Raw genomic sequence first — 19,978 nt, 5'->3', positions numbered from 1 at the left:
TTAATTTTTAACACACTACATAAATTGGTGGTAAAGTTCATAAATAAGTATATTGATTAATTAAAACGCATTAAGGATGGCAGTTCAGATGTGTCAAAGCTGCAGCAAATAGGAGCATCTGTATACCATTGTAATCCAGGGCAAATAAGTCTGCAGTGAATATTTGAAATTCGAGCAGCTTGTAATCAAAATCTAGGAGCTGGAGGCCAACCTACCGATATTACGATACATCAGAGAGGGAGAAAATTACCTAGATTCTTTGCACCAGGTGGCAGTCAGTCACTCACATAGGATAGTATCTTCTGAATTGTTTAATGGTCAAGGACAGAATAGTATGACTTTGAGTGAGGCAGCTAAGGGTGTCAGAGTGTCAGTCTCTGCAATTGTCCAATAAGTTTGAGGTTTTCTTAGCCTATTTGCATGAGAAGAGGGCTGCAGGGTTGTAAGTGGAAACTGACCATTGAGCAATAAATGACATGCAAGAAAAGTAGGAAGCTATTTAAAAGTGGAGGGGTATTACTGTTAAGCAAGAATGGCATTGGTGCAATAGTTAGAGATGACCTTGTTTCAGGAGTTCAGGAGGTAGAATCAGTTTGGGTGGAGATAAAGAATAGTAGTGTAAATAAGTCACTAATGGGAATGGTCTACAGGCCTTCTAACAGTACCACAATACAAGAAAAGGTAAGATAAAGGGCCACAATAATCATAGGTGACTTTAATCTTGTAAACCTGAAAAATTAAATTAGCAACAATAGCCTACATGAGAGGTTCACAGAATGCTTTTGAAATAAGTTCTTGGGGCAACACATTTTGGAACCAACAAGAAAACAATAGTAGTAGCAGCACTGTATAGTATCGCAAGATTAATGAATGATCTCCAAGCTAAGGCACCCCTAGATAGTGTCAACCACAATATGATTGCATTTTACATCCAGTTTGAAAAGGAAATGATTAGGTCAAAGGCTTGTAAGACCTTAAACATTGCTGCCAGGAGACTAGAAGTTGTGCACTCAGCAGAATGAAGATGCAGGAAAAAAAAATTTGGGGGGAAAACAAATACCGTCTTATACAGAATGAGAACAGGGTACTGATCAGTTGAGCCAGACATGGAACAGAGATGCAGCAAGAACAGTTAACCATGAATCTTAAGTCTCAGACCAGGCAGGAATATTCTGATTGGTCAGGATGTTGCCATGGGGAATCAGCAGTGTTTGGCTATCTCCATGATACCTTCTATCATTAAAAAGGGTGCAATGTATGTAGAAATTCCTTTTGCCTCCATAAACAGAACCCTGGGTATTGAAGTATCTAGCTTCTAGTACACAAATGTAGCATTCTGTGGGTCCAGCTGATAATTTTACATTAGTTTCCGGTGTAACTCTTCGCACAGTCCAGGTTATTTAATATCTGATTGCCCACAGCAGAATCACATCTAATGGAGGACATACTTCTGAGGCTTGAAAGCACAAGCTAGTTGAGCATGAATGGCATATTGCCCAACTGATGAATTGTCAATTGGACAGATTTTTTGATACTTTCTGATAGTTTTTTGAGCATAGGACCTACATACCTGGCATCACACTGGCACTGGAACTTATATCACACAACTGAATTGTATGGTAGGTAAAACATCTTATTGGCTCAACAGCAGCATCCCGTTCATGGAGAAAACCACTACGGCATCTAACCAGGCATCTCATTAAACATTAAGACAGAACTGGGCAGAAGGGATGATGGTAGATTTTATGAAGATGGATGCCAATAATGATATTAAAGGGAGAGGTGTTGTAACAGGGCAAAGGATACCACTGATGGCCCTGGTGAACACTGGAGTAAGGAAATAATTGTTTAGTGAGTAAACAGTTGAGGGTGAAGGACTATTTCTCAGAAGGCATGAGTTTAGATAGTCAGAAGGGAAAACAGAGAAGGTCAGGAACTGCAGTAGAGTGAGTGTGGAAATATGGAATGGTTAACATAGAGAACACCACCCTTGGTGCTAACAGTTCTAATATTGCTGGCCTTAGTGAAGTAATTCAACCGTGCTTTTACTACTTGACATAGCATGATATAACCACGATAAATAGAAACATTACTGTGAAATTCTCATTGTACTCAGGACCCAAAAGAAAATTAATGCAGCAGAGAGATAGAAACTGTGCTAAATATTTCTTTAGCAACAACACAAAAAGTGGGAGATAAATAACTTCAGGTTTAAAGACAGTCCTGAGAATAGCTGACACTTGCGTGTGGTCAGCTGCATAATTAAAACTTCTACATTTAAGAATTTAAGCTAAGAAAGCAATCCTTTCGGCAGGAAGGTTTCAAGTGCCAAAATGGATTATATGCAACGATAAATGAAACAACTGATGAAGAATGGCATCAAACAAACTTAGTTACCTGTCCCTAGCAGGTAAATGACACAGCAAAGTGTCGGATTTCCAAAATGTAAATGTTCCCTTGATTATAAAAAAAATTGACTTATTTAAAGCCATTTAACTGAAAGCTTAGTAGGCGAGGGTCAGATTAATAAGTGTTTTTTGACCAGTGTGCGGCAGCCCAAGTTGAGAAAGTTGTGCTATAAGATTTTCAGGACGCAGCACTGTTTTACCTGAGCATCAAGGTTGTGTCCATGCTTCTGATCTCCTCTGGAGCCTTGCTGTCTACTATTATCCATTAAACATTCAGTTTGACTATATGCAATGATCATATACTGTATTTTTGGTATGAGAAGAAGAGTGCCATGGAATTGTTTGTCTCATTGAAGTGTGCCTTGATACCAAAAATGTTGGGATATTTGTCGAACAACTGGCACTTCTTGCACCTACAACAAGTTAGAAAGGCCACTGTGCAGCCAGTTAAGCATTGGCAATTTGGCATTGCCCCTCACCAGGCTACAAAGCCACGCTGCCCATGGCACTTAGGTGGCTGACACTCCCTTGTGCATACAATCCCACTCTCTCGCCCTGCCACTTTTTAAACGATCAGGCCACACAATTCACCTGTTCTAACTATATCTTCTCTAAATACCCTGTCTATGTCACCATTACCCTATCCCCAATGCCCATTGGAAACCTGCAGCTTGTCATTGCCCAGTAGGGAATGGCACATATAAGCAGCAATTGGACAGTTGCAAGCAAACTTTTACTTGCAGCCACCAAAACTGAACACAAACAAAACAAATAGATTCAATAGGGTTCAATGGGGCTAAAACAGAGCTGAGCAGGATTGATTGGAATACAAGATTGGCAGGAAGATCAGTAAGTGAACAATGGGGTATCTTCGAGGAACAGATGACTTGGGTACGGTTGAAATATATCCCCTCTAATGGATGATAAGGGAGGTAGAAACCATTACAAGAAAGAAAAAAGATATGATATGATACATGCAAAGCTGAAAATATCATTGAGAGTCAAGAGGAATACCAAAAGTTTAGTGGGGAGGTGAAAAGGTAAATATGAAAAGCCAAGTATATGAGAAGAGACTAGCAGTTAATGAACAGAAATCCCAAAGTTCTTCTATAGGCATATAAACAGCATTTGGTTAGAGGAGGAGTAGGGCTGATCAGAGATGAAAAGGGGACTTCAAGTGAATTAGGTTTATTGTCACATGTACTCATATGAGTACAGTGAAAGTTTAAAAGTTGCCACTTATGGTGTCATCTTAGGTCCAAAGGTACCTAGGTACAGAATCTTAGGTACAAAGCAGAAAAATAAGGAAAACAAAGTTTAAAAAGTTAAATAATTACCGTCCTTCTTACTAAGAAGTAGAAAAATAAAGAAAGACAGCTAACAATTCAACACCACAGTCCAAAAGTGCCTAGCAGTGCTGGGCTTGCACTCCTCACAGGACTCGACTTCTCCTGTGATTTACAGACAGAGGAAGAGGGTATGGATGAGGTACTAAATAAATACTTTGCATTGGTCTTTACAAAAGAAAGAGAAGGATACTGCCCAGTCCACGGTGACAGAGGACAGATGAATTAACTGTCCCTAGAAGGGTTGAAAATTAAAAAGAAAGAGTTAACAAGGCACTGAATGATATATTTCATTCAAAATCCTTGTATGCAAGTACAGTAATTGATGGGGCACTAGCCATAATATTTCAGTCTTCTCTGTACTCGGGGGAATCGCCAGAAGACTGGAGAACTGCCAACATTACATCTTTGTTCAAAAAAAAACTAGCAAGTACAATCCAATACAATTACAGACCAGAGAGATAGCAAGAACTGCAGATGCTGGAGTCAGAGATTACAAAGTGTGGAGCTGGAGGAACACAACAGGCCAGGCAGCATCAGAGAAACAGGAAAGTTTAACTTTGGAAGTGGGGGAATGTTTCAAAACAATTATTTGAGTTAAATCGGTCATCAAGTGGAAAAAGGCATGTTGATTAGGAAGGTGCAGGGCTGGATTAGGAAGACTCAACATGGATTTCTAAAGGGGAAAGTAGTGTTTAACTAACTATATATATGAGATCTGGATCTTATTGTGCAATGGACAATTTCAAAGTTTGCAGATCATTCTAAACTTGGAAGAACTATAAACTGTGAGGAGGGCAGTGTGGAATAGGATATTGACAAATTGGTGAAATGGGAAGATAGGTGTTAGATGAGGTTCAATGCAGAGAAGTATGAAGTGATGCACTTTGGTTTGAAGAACATTGAAAGATAATACAAATATTGGGGGTACAATTCTAAAAGGGGTGCAGGAGCAGAAGGACCAGGGTATGTATGTGCACATAATCACTGAAGATGGCAGGATAGGTGGAGAGTGCAGAAAATAAAGCATACATAGTTCTCAGCTTTATTAATAGGGGCATTGAGCACAAGAGAAATTTGGTGCAAGCAGATTCATTTGATGCATTCAAGAGATCATTGAACAGTTATTTGGATAGCCATGGTGTGAGGAAAAAGGCAGGAGATTGGCACTAAATAATAGAGTCAGTGCAGGCACAATGGGCCAATGGCCTTCTGTACTGTGACTCTGAATCAGCAGACTCAATTGAAAGAAACATGTAAATTGCACTTCTCCTGGAAGGTGTGTTTGTGTCCTTGGACAGCAAGGAGAGTGGATGTAGTAAGGCAGGTGTTTTGTCTCCTGTCCAATATACCTCCTGTACCTGCATGGAAAGGTGTTGTGGGAAGGGGACAGGATGTTGGTATGATGGAGGAATGGACCAGTGTATCATAGAGGGTAACAAAGTCAGGATTAGAGCTGAAGGAGTGGAGTGTAGCAAGTGCAGAGGTTTATTAATTTGAGAGAGCAAAGGTAGCACAGAAATCGAGAAGGTTATGATTCTTGCCGATGATAATGCTGGACATAGATTCCAGAGCGAAGCCTGGCTGGATACAGCATGTTTTTGTTTGCAGAATGCATGCTGTGGTGGTCATTCACTGAACATATTTGCACATGGATGATCACACACTTTTAATAAGAGATCAAAGGTTTATTTCACAAAATATTCTTTAGAAAAAAAGGAGCACAGACTGTCACAAATCATTTTCCTTCACAGAATAGCACACTGGCTCTCAGCACATCTTTTGTTTCTTTTCTTTCCTTATTATAGTCTTACAGGGCCAGAGACAAACTCTTCTGTCATTCAATCACTCGTGTCATCCGCACTCTTAAAGACCTTCCCTTCATTCTCGTTACATCTTCTCCATTGCACAAAACCTATTACATCTCTAACTTTTCCCAATCCTTTCACCAGAACACTGACTGAAATGTTTACGGTTTCTGTCTCCACTGTGGCTGCCTGAACTGACCTGAGTATTGAGTATTTTCTGTCTTTTAGTGTCATGATCCTATGATATTGTTACCAAGAGGAAGTGGAATACAATAGAGGTCTCTGTCTAAACTAATTTCTTATAAAAGGAAGAAAGGTTGCCACATTGCATATCACTCAAGACTGCATTGGCGCAAAAAGTGGAAGACAACACAGCCTGGGAGCAAGAAGTCTTGGTAAGCACTTCTCCGATGATTGCAAAACCTTAACAGGGGTGATAACAAAAAACAGAAGACCAATTATCCAATAATAGCTCTGCTCTCTTTAAAGCTCTTCTAGTCCTGCTGTTTTTGTAAAGTCCTGCTCCATCCCATATCGCATTTCTAAATCTGCAGGAGGTGGAACAAAAAGAAAACGCTTGGAGGAAGAAGGAAAAAAAAGTAAAGAATCGAGTAAGAGGGCATCAGAGACAGACAGAGAAACTGCGTGGGAGGTGGTGAAGAAGGGTTCAGATAAGCCAAGGCAGAGAGAAGAGGAGATTTACAATATGATGCACACAAAACAGAAGCATTAGGAATAAAAAATATTGGACCTGTAGGTTGTTACAACAATAGGAAACTTGAACAAGTTAGCAACATCAGAAACATAATAATGCCAGAGGAGATTTTACAATATATATACTTTTTGTTTAATTCGTTCAATGGATATGGGTGGCCAGAATTCATCACTCGTCCCTAATTGCCCTGGAGAAGACAATGATAGCTGTCTGCTGTAGTCCACCTGCTGTGGGTTGACCCACAATACCAGTAGGGGGGGAATTCCAGGATTTTGACCCAGAAACAGTGAAGGAACAACCACTGCAGTCCTTGGGCTGTAGCAGAAGCATAATGCTGCTGGAAAATTATTTCCACGATTTTGATCCAGAGGGATAGTTGGAGTTTAGAAAAGAGAGGGCAGAAAAACGAAGGTTATGTAGCCTTCTCTATGAATGCATACTCAACACACTATGCTCAATCACATTAGCCTACAAAACTGGCATAAATAAGCAGAAAATTAAGGAAAGCACCAAATTAATTCTGTGTATTTCTGTTAGGTTGAAACAGATTTTAAATTTCATACTTAACAAAGGAAAATGGAATTAGTTTGGTGCTTTCCTCAGTTTCAAAGAATCAGTGCAAAATATCAAAAAAAGATAGGCAGAGTGAAAACAGGAGTAAACTCATTTCTGCCTGAATCTTCTCAATGTTATATTAAGAAACCAGCACTAGGCTTCTATTATGCATTTGCTTAGGAGCAAGTTTATAGGAAATACTGAACCAATTAATGCAAACTGGTCTGGGGTGTATACTAATACCACAGCAAAGTAAGAAGTTAAAGAGAACATAGGAAGATAGTTGTGGTTATTGGAGGTCAGTCATCTCTGCAAGTGTTCCTCAGAGTAGGGTGCTAGGCCCAACCTCTTCAGCTGCTTCATCAATAATACACCCACTATGTTAAGGTCAGGCGTGAGGATATTCACTGTTATTGTACACAATGTTCAGCACCATTCATGACTTCTCAGATACCGAAGCAAATGTTCAAATGCAACATGTTCAGGACAATATCCAGGCTTGGGCTGACAAGTAACTTTCGTGCCCACGAATGTCAAGCAATTACCACCTCCAATAAGAGGGAATCTGATCAGCATCCCTTGACATTCTATGTTATTACTATCAATGAATGCCCCACTTTCAACATCCTGAGATTACCATTGACCAGAAACTCACTGGATTCGCCATATGAATTCAGTGGCTGCAAGAACCAGTCTGAGGCTAGGAGTACTGCAGCAAGTAACTCACCCCCTGACTCCCCATAGCCTGTTCATCATCTTAAAAGTGCAGGTCAGGAGTGCGTAGGAATTCTCTGTACTTGCCTGGATGAGTGCAGCTCCAAAAACACTCAAGCAGCTCGACATTATCCAGGACAAAGCAGCCCACTTGATTGGTACCACATCCACTCCCTCCACCATTGATGTTTAGTAGCAGCAGTGTGTACTGTCACCAAGATGAACTACTGAAATTTATCAAAGATCCTTAGACAGCACCTTCCAAACCCGCATCCACTCACATTTAGAGGGACAAGGGCAGCAGATACATCAGAATACCACCATCTGCAAGTTCCCCTTCAAGCCACTCACGCTCTTGAGTTGGAAAGATAATCATTGTTCATTCACTGTTGCTGGGTCAAAATCCTGGAATTCCTTCCCTAACAGCATTGTGGGTCAACCCACAGCATATAGACTGCAGCAGTTCAAGAAGGCAGCTCATCACCAGCTCCTCAAAGGCAACTAGGGACAGGCAAAAAATTTTGGCCAGCCAGCAACACCCACATCCCACGAATGAGTAAAAAAGGAATGAATACAAGAGAGGGAAGTCATTTATCCTGAGAATTCAAATCACTAAAATATATGATTGAGAATATCCTCGTGCTCAAGAATTGCATTTGATCGTTGAAATACATGAATGTTTCATAATCCTGGGCACCAGGGAAGCCGCTACAAGCAGTCTATTTCCACATCTTTTTTTTTATTTCCCTCAACTAAAACACAGACAGAACTTGTGCATATGAGAATTTGTTCAGCAAACACAGTAAGTGGCTCACCTTGTTTGATAAGGGACAAGACTGGCAGCTTAACATTCTGAGATTTAGATGTTTCAGGTGAGACAGAGAGGGATGAAGAAGATGTGGAGAAGTTACGTTATGGATAAGTGAAAATATCACAGCTGTATTGAGGGAGGACACGTCAATTATTTTAAAAGCCAAATTGGTCATTCTTACATGCATAATTTTCATCAAGGCTACCTGGTGAGAATATGGATAGAATTATTTTCGCTAAGTGGTTCTCACATGCAGCCAATAATTTGTATTTCTTGGACAACAGAATAGAAGATGCAAGGAAACAATACATTTATTTTGTCTGTGCATAACATGAAAATCAGATATAACCCGGGGACCAGAATAAAGGCACATCCAGTCCAGGGAACCCTGGAAAGGCTTACTCAGGAGTATTCAGGGATTGGTACAAGAACTTGGAGGGATGTACCACAAACTAAATCAAGACCTACCAGAAGTGACAGCAGTGTAGTTTGACAGTTGGGAAGGAGTGGATCTGACAGTTCTTAACCTTTGCACTGGACCCCATGAAGTCTCATGTCATCAGGTCAAATATGGGCAAGGAAGCTGATAGTGACCATCATGTACTACTGTCCCTTGGCTGACGAATCAACACCATTTGGTCAAGGTACGAGGGGCATGGAACATGGATGTTGAAGCCCCCAAAAAATTTATCATAAAGAGTGTATATCAGCAGTATTATTGCTGAGCTAGCTGGCTGAGTGTAAAGGACATAGCTACTAGATGTGGTACTCTTAACAGCTCGCAAGAGAACCTACAGGAGTGAAAAACTCACGTGATCTTACTTTTTACCCTTCATGGATGCGTTTGTCCAAAACAATATTGGTAGAAATGACCAATGTAGGAGTGCCTGTGCATAGAGTCATTGTAGAATTAAAGTTGCTTCTTCACATTGACAATACCCTCCATTATATAGTCTAGCACTACCACTGTGCTTAATGGGATAGATTAAAAACAGATCCAACAGTTCAAAAGCAGATATCTGAAGCAGCGTGGGATATCAGCAGCAACTGATTCTACCACACAATCTGTAAAAACGTGGCGTGATATATGCCTCATTCCACCATTACTGTCATGCGAGAGGAGTAACCTTGGATCAATAAACAGTACAGAAAGGCATGGCAGGGCCTATAGCAGCGTTGCCCAAAATTGAGGTGCCAACTTGGTATGGTCAATTTTCAGTAAATATGGATGTAAATTTTCTGTAGTGTACAATTTAAGTTTGCTGATTTAAGTGTGTATTTAGATAATGTTGATTTCAGTTTGTTTATTACAATGAAAGTATTAGATCTTAAAATCTTGTGTGATCTTCGCAGTCACTGAAAATTCCAATACCACCTTAAAAGTTGTCGGCCTCTACAGAAATTTTAATGCTTCATGTACAAAATCATTCTGCATTTAAAGAACCTAAATGAGTATTAAATGCATTTGGAAATTTCTACTTTGACTCAGACTGAGATGAACAAAATATTGACTTGTGAACAATTTGACCCACACATAAGTAACTCAGTAGAAACACTGACCTGGATGTGAATGGCACCCTCTACTGCTTGTGCAAGGTCATTACTGGCAGTGATCAGCATCATTTGTTCCTCAGGTTTGAAGGTTCCTCTCAGCCTGCCAGTTCTCTCAAGTTCAGTCAGCTGCTGCCTAATAAAAGCAGAATGCATGTTACTATCTCTAAGAAATAGACAGTTTCATTGGTTAACATCAATATTTTGTTTTTGCTATTACCTGAACCATGAGAAGGAAATGGCATCTACCACAGAAATTTTCCTAATATAACATTTCTACAAGGTTTGAGCTTTTATGTTGGTGGCTCGATTGTTTCCATGCATAGAAACATACAAATTAGAAACAGAAGGAGGGTATTTGCCTCCTTGAACGTCTTCTGTATCAAAAAAAATCTTGGTTGATCTGCTTGTGTTTTGAATTACATGTTACAAACTACCACTGACTCACATACCAAACAAGAATCTACTTCCACTTTTAAAATATTTAAATGACACCAGTTGCATCACCTATGAGACAGAGTTCCAAAACCACACAACCCTCTGAGAGCGACAAAACCTAATCTGTCCTAAAAGGGATTCCCCTAATTTTAAAACAGTGCCTTGGCTCTGAACTCACCCGTGCCCACTTTGTCAATACTATTCAGGATCTTATATACTTTAATCAACTCGTTCCTTGCTCTTCTGCACTCGATGAAAACAAGCGTAGTTTTTGCAACATTTCCTCATAGGACAATCTGCTCAATCCAGATATCAATCGACAAAATCCCCTTCGCAAATAAGCAGACCAAATCTGCACACAATATTCAAGGTGTGGTCTTAGCAATGCTCTGAATTACCAAAGCATCCTTGCACATACAGGATAGCATTCCATTAGTCTTCTAAGTTACTTGTTGCAGCTGCATATTACCTTTTTGTAACTCATGCACCAGAACACCTAGATTTTGTTTATCTCGGAATTTGGCAGTCATTTTCTGTATAACGAATACTCTGCTTTTTATTGTTCTTGCCAAAACAAACAACTTCACATTTTCCCACATTCCATTTGCCAGATTTATTGTCCACTCACAAGCCATTTATATCTATTCTCATCCTCCTTACTTCCTCTTCACATCAGACTTTGCTACCTATCTTGGTATCATCTGCAAATTTAGCTTGCATGACTTTGATGTCCTCATCCAAGTCATCAATATTGATTGTAAAAAAAGTCTCCAACACAGCCCTGCAGAACTCCACTCAGCACATTCTGCCAACTATAAATTGATCGCTTTTAGGCATTCTGTTTTCTGCCAGCCAGCTAATTCTCTAACCATGCTAATATCCATGCTGTCAAACTATACCATGAGTTCTACTTTGCTAAATAACTTTTTGTGGTACCTTGTCAAATGCACTCTGAAAATCCAACTGCAATTAAAGGCTCCTCTTTATTCACATGGTACTCCTTCAAAAGATCTCCAATAATTTGGAGAAACATGTCATCTCTTTCAAAAAACGATTCTCACTTCCCAATTACTTTTAAGTTTTTCTAAGCTACGGACTTCTTAATAGTCGATTCTAATACCTTCCACACAAGACATCAAGGTAGCTGGCCTAAAGTTTCCTGATTTCTGCCTCCTCCCCATCTTAACTAGAAGAGTTATGCTTGCTACAATCCAACCTGATGGAACATTTCCAGAATCTAGCATATTTTGGAAAACCAATACATCTACTACCTTATTAAGTACCCTATTTTAAGACTTTACTCTAGGATGAGATCTGACAGGGCTCAGGAGCTAGTCAGCCTGAAGCTCCACCAGTTTCTCAGTAGCACTTCCCTCATGATTGTAATTTCATGATGTTCCTCTCTCCTGTCCACCTCCTGATGTACAGCTTTTACTGGAATGTTCTTTGGATCAATTATAAGGAAGACAAAAATAAATTATGTTCATTTCATCTGCTGTTTCCTTATCATTTACTTACACCATTCTCACCCAAAATGAACAACACTGACTTTACTTACTTTGTTCCTTTTATTCAATACCAGGACAAACTCTTGCTAATCTGTTTTTACAATTCTAGCTACCTTCCTTTCCTATTCTAATGTTCTTCATTCTTTATATTCTGTCCAATCATCTGACCTGCCATTCATCTTTACACAATTATAATGTTTATTCCCTTAAGTTTGATGTTTTTGTTAACTTCTTTATAACCATAGATGGTGGATCTTCCCCTTTGAATTCTTATTTGTGTTAGGAATATATTTGTGCATTCTGAAATACCTCCTTAAATATCTGCTACTGCTAATCTATTGATCTATCCTCTAGTAACCCCTTGCAATTCAGCTAGTTCAGCTTTCATGCCCCATAATTACCTCATTATTTGTTTAAAATATTACTCTTAGACCCACTCTTCTCTCTTTCAAAGTCAATGTAAAATTCAGATTGTGATCACTGCTACCTTAATTCTTCGATAATTAGCTATTCATGTCACATTCAAACAATATCAAGTCCAGAATAATCTGCTTTGTTTGGCTCCACGGCATGGTGTTCCTGGAAATTACCTCAATAGCATTGTATGAACTCCTCATTCAGGCATAATAGTCACTTTTGTTTTTAAATGATGTGGTGGCCTTGCAGGAGAACTATACTAGGTAATGATACCCTGAGTGGGTCAGGAAAGAACAGGGTTCAAACATGAAAAGAAAATGACTTACAGGAAATAGGGTCAAAGGAAAAGTTGGTAGGATAATATTGTCAGTGCAGGATGGAATAAATGTGATAGGAAGAAATGACCTTGGATTGGAAGATGTAGAATCCATATGGGTGGAGGTAAGAAATAACAAGAGGAAGAAGACACTGGTGGGAGTAGTTGATAGGCCCTCTAACAGTAGTTATACTGTAGGACAGAGAAGAAATCATGAGAATAATGAGGACATCTTTAAAAAAAGGCTGAACATTAATTATGTGATTTTGTATCAATAGGGAAAAATCAAATTGGCATAGGTAACCAAGTTGAAAGAATTCACAGAATATATTTGGGACAGTTTCCTGTTATGGATCCAAATACGGATCAGACTATTTTGAATCAGCTTTAATAAATGATCTCAGAGTAAAAGATCATCTAGGAAACAGTAACATGATAAATTTAGCATTTAGTTTTTGATTGAGATACGTGGGTCTGTAACAACTTTGCTAAACCCATAAGGGTAGCTATGAAGGAAATGAGAGAAGCATTGGTTGGAATGGACTGGGAAAGTGGTTAGCAGATAACAAGTGATGGTGGATGCTTAAGAAAATAGTTCATGACTTATTACAAAGATATATCCCAGTGAGAAAAAAGGATTCTAGGAAGAGGGTAAACTGACCATCGTTAACCAAGGAAGTTAAAGATAGTCTCAAATTGAAAGAAAAATAATGCACACAATGTAGCATAGATTAGTGGTAAACCACAGGAAGGGAAAGTCGTTAAATCCAAAGAAAGGGAGGAAATAAATTGAAAAAAATTAGCAAGTAATATAAAAATGAAGTAACAGGTTCTTTAATTTTTTAAAAAGGAAGAAGAAGCCAAAGTCAACATAAGCCCCTTAGAGAACAAGACTGTGAATATAATAATGGGGAACCGGAAGATAGCAGATGAGTTGAAGAAATACTTCATGGTAGAGGACATTACAGTTAATATTTTTGGAATGCTATTAAAAGATAAAAGATGGAGAGAAAATAAATACAATAACTAGCAATAGAGAATAAGTACTAGGAAAATTAATAGGTCTAAAGGATGTTAAGTCTTGAAAATCTGATGAGTTATATCCAAGGATACTAAAGGAAGTAGACTTAAGAGTCTGGAATAGAGCAAGACAGACAATGTAAAACTGCCAATGTAAGACACTTATTCAAACAAAAGGTGGAAGAAAAAAGAAGGTAACTGCAGGCCAGTTAACTTAACATCTGTCATGAGGAAAATGTTAGAATCTATTATAGAGCATTTAGAAATGCATAATCAAGCCAAGTCAGTATGACTTCATGAAGGGGAAATTTATTAGAATTTTTCAGGGGTAACAAGTAGGATTAGTGAAGGGAACCTGCAGATGCGATACACTTGGATTTCAGAATTGAATAATTTTTTTGCTGTCATGCCAGACACAGACTTGAAGTGTTGAAGAAGGAGTAATAATCCTAATGTTTTTTATTGCACAGTAGAGTACCCTCGGATATTGTTTTAATTTCTTGGAAAAGTACCCACTGGCTTTTCTACCCCCAACTTACCAACTTGCAGTTAGACTGCCATTAATCAGCCACCATTTCAAAAAGTTTGGTAAAGTCAAGGTCACAAAATTGACTAGGACTGTGCATCTCAATGGCTGCTAGGCTTTCACTTTAAAATTATGTCCCCTTGTTCTTGACCCTCCAACCAAGGGAACAGCAGCTTTCTATTCATCCTGTCCATGCCCCTCAATCTCATACCCTTCTGTCAGGTGCCCCCTCAACCTTCTCTGCTCCAGAGAAAACAACCTGAGCTTATCCAGCCTCTGTTCATAGCTGAAATGTTCCATCCCAGGCAGTATCCTGGTGAATTTCCTCTGCACCCCTCCAGTGCAATCACATCTTTCCTACAGTGCGGTGACCAAAACTGCACACTGTATTCCAGCTGTGGCCTATCAAAATCCTGTACAGCTCCAATATTACCTTCCAACTCTTATAATCTATGCCACAACTGATAAAGGCAAGTGTCCACATGTCTTAATTACCCTATTAACCTGTCCTGTCATCTTCAGGAATCTGTGGACAAACGTCAACTTGCTCCTTTTAGCTTCCTTGTGTCTTGCCATTCAAATACTCCCTGATCTTGTTCCTGTTTCCTAAGTGTATCACCTCACATTTATCAGGGTTAAATACCGTCTGTCGCTGATCTGCCCAACTGACCAGTTTATATCCTCCTGTAACCTAACACCTTCCTCCTCACTATCAACCACCCAAACAATCTTTGTGTCATCTGCTAACTTAGTAATCACCCTTCCCCTTCTCATTTACACCATTAAATGAATATCACAGACACAGGACACAAGACCAGAGTCATAGAGGTATGCAGCATGGAAACGGACCCTTCAGTCCAACTTGTCCATGCCAACCAGATATCCTAAATTAATTTAGTCCCATTTGGGAGCATCTGGCCCACATTCCTCTAAACCCTTCTCATTCATATCCGCATCCAGATGCCTATTAAATGTTGTAATTGTACCAGCCTCCACCACTTCCTCTGGGAGCTCATTCCATACACACACCATACTCTGCATGAAAAAGATGCCCCTTAAGCCTATTCAGCCTCTCCCTGTAGCTCAAATCCTCCAACCCTGGCAACATCCTCGTAAATCTTTTCTGAACCCTTTCAAATTTCACAATATCTTTCCTGTAGTAGGGAGACCAGAATCGAATGCAGTATCCCAAAAGTGGCCTAACCAATGTCCTGTACAGCCACAACATGACCTCTCAACTCCTATATTCAATGCACTGAGTAATAAAGGCAAGCTAATCGAACTAATTACACTGGGACACACACATCCTCTGTCACTAAGGCAATTTTGGATCCAAATTGCCAAGGTACCCTGGATCCCATGAGCTTTTACCTTCTTTGTCAGTTTCCCCATGTGGGACCTTGTCAAAGACCTTGACAAAATCCATGTAAACTACATCAACTGCCCTTTCCTCATCCAAACACTTGGTCTCCTCAAAAAATTTCACTAGATTTGGAATTCATATTTGAAATATTATGTACAATTCTGGTCACTCACACTACGAGAAGATACGGCTCCGGAGAGGATACAGAAAAGGTTTACAGAAAGTTGCCTGGTTTGGAGGGTCTTAACTTTGAGGAGATATTTAACAAACTTGGTTCGTTTACACTTGATTGGAGGCCAAGAGGCAACCTAATACAAGTTTACAAAAGTTAAGAGGCATGGATAGAATGGACAATTGGTTTCTTTTTCCCAGAGTAGAAATATCAGTTACTAGGGGACACAGGTTTATGGTTTTAAAAGGGGAAAGTTTAAAAGATGAGAGAGACAATTTTTGTTTTAAAAAAGTATCTCAAATGCACTGTCAGAAGAAGTGGTAGAAACAGATACAATAACAACATTTGAGAGGCATCTTGATGGATACTGGAATAGGCAGTGAATAGAGGGAATTTGGACCATGTAGAGTCAAGGGCCTTTTAAACTTTGAAAGGCTTCATATGCTAGTGTAGGCTTGGTGAGCTGAAGGGTCTGTTCCTGTGCTGTATTGTTCTTTATACTTAGATTTGTTGAGCATGACCTCCCTCTGACAAAACCATGCTGACTATCCTTTGGAGATTCATCTTTGCTTGAGGTTTTTAAATTCTCTTATGCTACTCTCCTGCAAGTCTCTCTAGAAATATGGAAACACAATCCAACATTGAGGAATTATCTTGCTGCTTTAAGAAATTTTCTTTAAGCAATTTTAAATGGACCTCTTATCTCATTTCTATAGCTTAATTCAAAAGAACAAACCCCAGCAAATTCATTTGGAGAATTTCTGATTGCAAACAATAACAAATCTAATCCTTTGTTCCAAACCTGGGAGTGTTTGTGACGCTACACTTTCATCATGGCTCGAAAATCTAACGGTATCTCTCCAAAACTTGTGTTTATGGATGATATGTGATTAACCTTTTTTTTAATACCCAAACTGCTAATAGTATCCAAGACAAAGTTCGCACCTCAATCAGAATGTGTTTTAAATGGTAGACCATAATGTCTATATAATTGAGCTAATTTCTCCAACACTATCTCAGCTGTAATTGTTCTCAAAAAGGAGAAACCTCTGGAAATTGGGTTATCATATCCTTAAATGTAAGGATATACTGGTGTTCTGCATTTGTTTTGAGTAACAATCCTACACAAACTACTAACACTCAATTGAACAGATCTGCAAGAATTAGTATTGGTATCAAAGGTCCCAGTTTGATTACTTGTTGAGGTTTCCTCAATAATGGAAATATCTGACACATTTTACAAAACTGCACTATGTCCTGAAGTTCTTTTTTGACACAATCCTTTATATTTCAGATGCCTCACCAGCAATCAATGCACTTTCTACCTCCAGTTTCCTGGTTGCCTATAAAGCTACTATTTATTCCATGGTACTTTTCCTCTTGTTTGAGCTTCCTTTTTGGATTCTCTTACGAGCGCCAACAAGTCCCATGGGCTTCCCTCAATTTCAGTACTCTGAATGTCCCACATTACTACAATGGAAACATATAGGTTTTAAATTTTCACCTTCTTTTCTGATCGGAGGAGATCTTGGGACACTCCCTGCTGTCCTTTTCTTTACTTTGGCTGCTTGCCTTCCTTTAACTCTCCCATTTTCTATCCTCTGAATCTATGGGGCATGACAGGAAAAAATAGGATCATATCCTTAATTGACAACCATTATTAATGCCTGTCCAGCAGGTGCAGCCGTTTGATCTTCAACATGAGTTCTTATTACAAAAAGGTAAGTAAGTTTAAGTTCTTCCACGATAAGAAGATCTGAGAACCTCATACATGGTTTCAACTCCTCATTCACATAACTATCTGTCAAAATTACTCTGTTTAACCCATCAAATTCAGTGTAAATTTACCCAAGCAGCTCCTTTACATTCTGAAACCTTTCCCTGTATGTTTTAGGAACTAACTCATATGCACACATTACAGATTTCTTTTTTAATCCTTTCCTTAATCCTTGTAAACCTACTCTGACAGTGAAGCATAAATTTTCCATGCATTACCTCTCAATTTCTTCTGCATGGGTAATGTCCAGTTTTCCTTCAGCCAATTCATTTGTATGCAGCAAAGTAAAAGGCCATTCAGCTAACCAAGTCTGTGCCAACTAAAAACAATCAGCCAACTATTCTAATTCCATTTTCCAGCACATGGCCCATAGCCTTGTATGTCTCTGTATTGCATATGCATATCTAAATACTTTAAGATGTCGAGGGTTCTACCTTCAACACCTTGACAAGCAGTGAATTCCAAATTTCACATCCCCTCTAAGTCTCCTGCCTTTTACCTTAAATCTATGCCCTGGTCATTGATCACGTCACCAAGGGGAAAAGCTCCTTCCTATCTATCCTGTCTGTGCCCCTCAATCTCTTCTGATCCAAGGAAAACAACCGCCCTCTAACCAATTTCTCTTCAGAAACTCTCCAGCCCAGGCAACAACCTGGTAAATCTCCTCTGTATCCTCTCCAATGTAATCACATCCCTCTTATAATGTGGATTCCAGAACTGCACCCTAGCTGTGGCCTAACCAACATTTTGTACAGTTCCAGCATAACCTCCCTGCTCTTGGACCCTATGCCGTGGATAATAAAGGCAAGTATCCATATGCCCTAACCACTATCTACCTGTCCCACTAACTCAAGGGACTAATGGACATGCACACCCAGGTCCATCTGATCCTTGGTGTTCCTAGGGTCCTACAGTTCATCATGTATTACCTTGCTTTGTTTGTCCTGCCCAAATGCATCACCTCACACTTATCTGGATTGAATTCTATTTTCCATTGGCCAGCCATCTATCTTGGCCTGTAATCTAAGGCAATCCTCCTCACTATTTACCACTCCAATGTTTGTATTAACTGCAAACTTACTGATCAACCTTCCTACATTCAAGTCTAAACATGCCAAAAGCAGCAAGAGTCACACCGCTTATGCCTTTGGAAGACCAGTGAATACAGGTTTCCAGTCACAAAAACATCCCTTGACCCTGTGTTCCAAAGAGTGCTGAGTTTGTTCCAGGAATGGCAGGAAATCAGATGACATTTGGCTTAGCGGCATGATAAGTAATTAAATGTAGTAAATTTACTATGATACAGTGAGGGACTCATTAAGCTTCATGGTGAAAACCCTTAAAAAAAATTGATGCAACTTGAACTTAGCCCAAGACAAAAAATTCAATCCACAGTCTTTACAACGTGATATAGGGTGTAATTTACTGACACATTAAGGATTGGTTAACAGAAAGGAAACATTAGGAATAAATGGGTCATTGTCAGGTTAGCAGTCCAGTGGGATATGGCAAGGATCAGGCTATGGACCCCAGTTGTTCACAATCTATATCAACGATTTGGACCGAAAGGACTGCGGATGCTGTAAATCAGGAACAAAAACAAAGTTGCTGGAAAAGCTCAGCAGGTCTGGCAACATCTGTGAAGGAAAAAACAGAGTTAACGTTTCGAGTCCAGTAACCCTTTCTCAGAACTGGAGCAAGGGTCACGGGACCCGAAACGCTAACTCTGTTTTTTCCTTCACAGATGCTGCCAGATCTGCTGAGCTTTTTCAGCAACTTTGTTTTTGTTATTGTTGTCAATGATTTGGATATGGGGACCAAACGTGGTATTTCCAAGTTTGCTGATGACACAACTAATAAATATGAAATACAAACTGTTGTTGAGGATTGGGGGTATATTGAAAGAGGCTTCAAAGTGATTTGGATTGGCTTAGTTAGTGGGCAAGAACTTCAAATTAAACACAGTGCAGATAAGTGTGAGGTTATCGACTTTGGGGGAATGGAGACACAGAGTTTTCTTCAATGAAGAGAGAGACAGACAAGATTTAGGACATCACTTCTCAAGGAACCTGGGAGGCCTTGTTCCTAAAGGAACTTAAAGCTAACATACAGATGTGGCAAGCAAATGGAAGGCAACTGATATATTGTCCTTCATTACAAGAGAATTTGAGTACAGCAGATTGACGTCTTCTACTAATTATATTGACTCTTGCTAAGATCATATTGAGAGTTGTCTTGGTCCCCTTAGATTTAGATTTATTTATTTGTCACATGCACTAAGTATAGAAATACATGAGTATAGCAAAAAGTGCACAAAGTCACCATTCACTGGCACCCACTTCTTTACAAAAGTTTACAAATTAAAAGATTTAACAGAGCCAAAAGGTAAGCAAGAAAAAAATTGTCCAGATCTCAGAGTCCCAAGTCCCATCTCCACAATGGTGCAGGCACTGCTCCAAACTGCTAGGCCAACTGTTGCTGCCTCACCGGCCTGCTCTCGCCGCCGCCCTACTGCTGCCTCGCCGGCCTGCTC

General features: G+C 39.5%; 1 protein-coding gene across 3 annotated transcripts in view; it reads right to left on the bottom strand.

Annotated features, from left to right (window-relative positions):
• cryl1 (crystallin, lambda 1) overlaps positions 1–19,978 on the bottom strand; it is a 112,681-nt gene that overhangs the window by 71,581 nt on the left and 21,122 nt on the right. For all 3 annotated transcript variants that reach the window (XM_020530113.2, XM_048598072.1, XM_048598071.1), the window contains one exon: positions 9,918–10,044. In XM_020530113.2, the coding sequence (XP_020385702.2) occupies positions 9,918–10,044 (127 nt within the window). The remainder of the gene's footprint in view (positions 1–9,917; positions 10,045–19,978) is intronic.

The sequence above is a fragment of the Rhincodon typus genome, chromosome 6, assembly GCF_021869965.1.
Source record: "Rhincodon typus isolate 14 chromosome 6, sRhiTyp1.1, whole genome shotgun sequence".
Taxonomy (NCBI): domain Eukaryota; kingdom Metazoa; phylum Chordata; class Chondrichthyes; order Orectolobiformes; family Rhincodontidae; genus Rhincodon; species Rhincodon typus.
The sequence above is the reverse complement of the archived record's forward strand: the minus strand, read 5'-3'. Positions and strand labels throughout refer to the sequence as shown.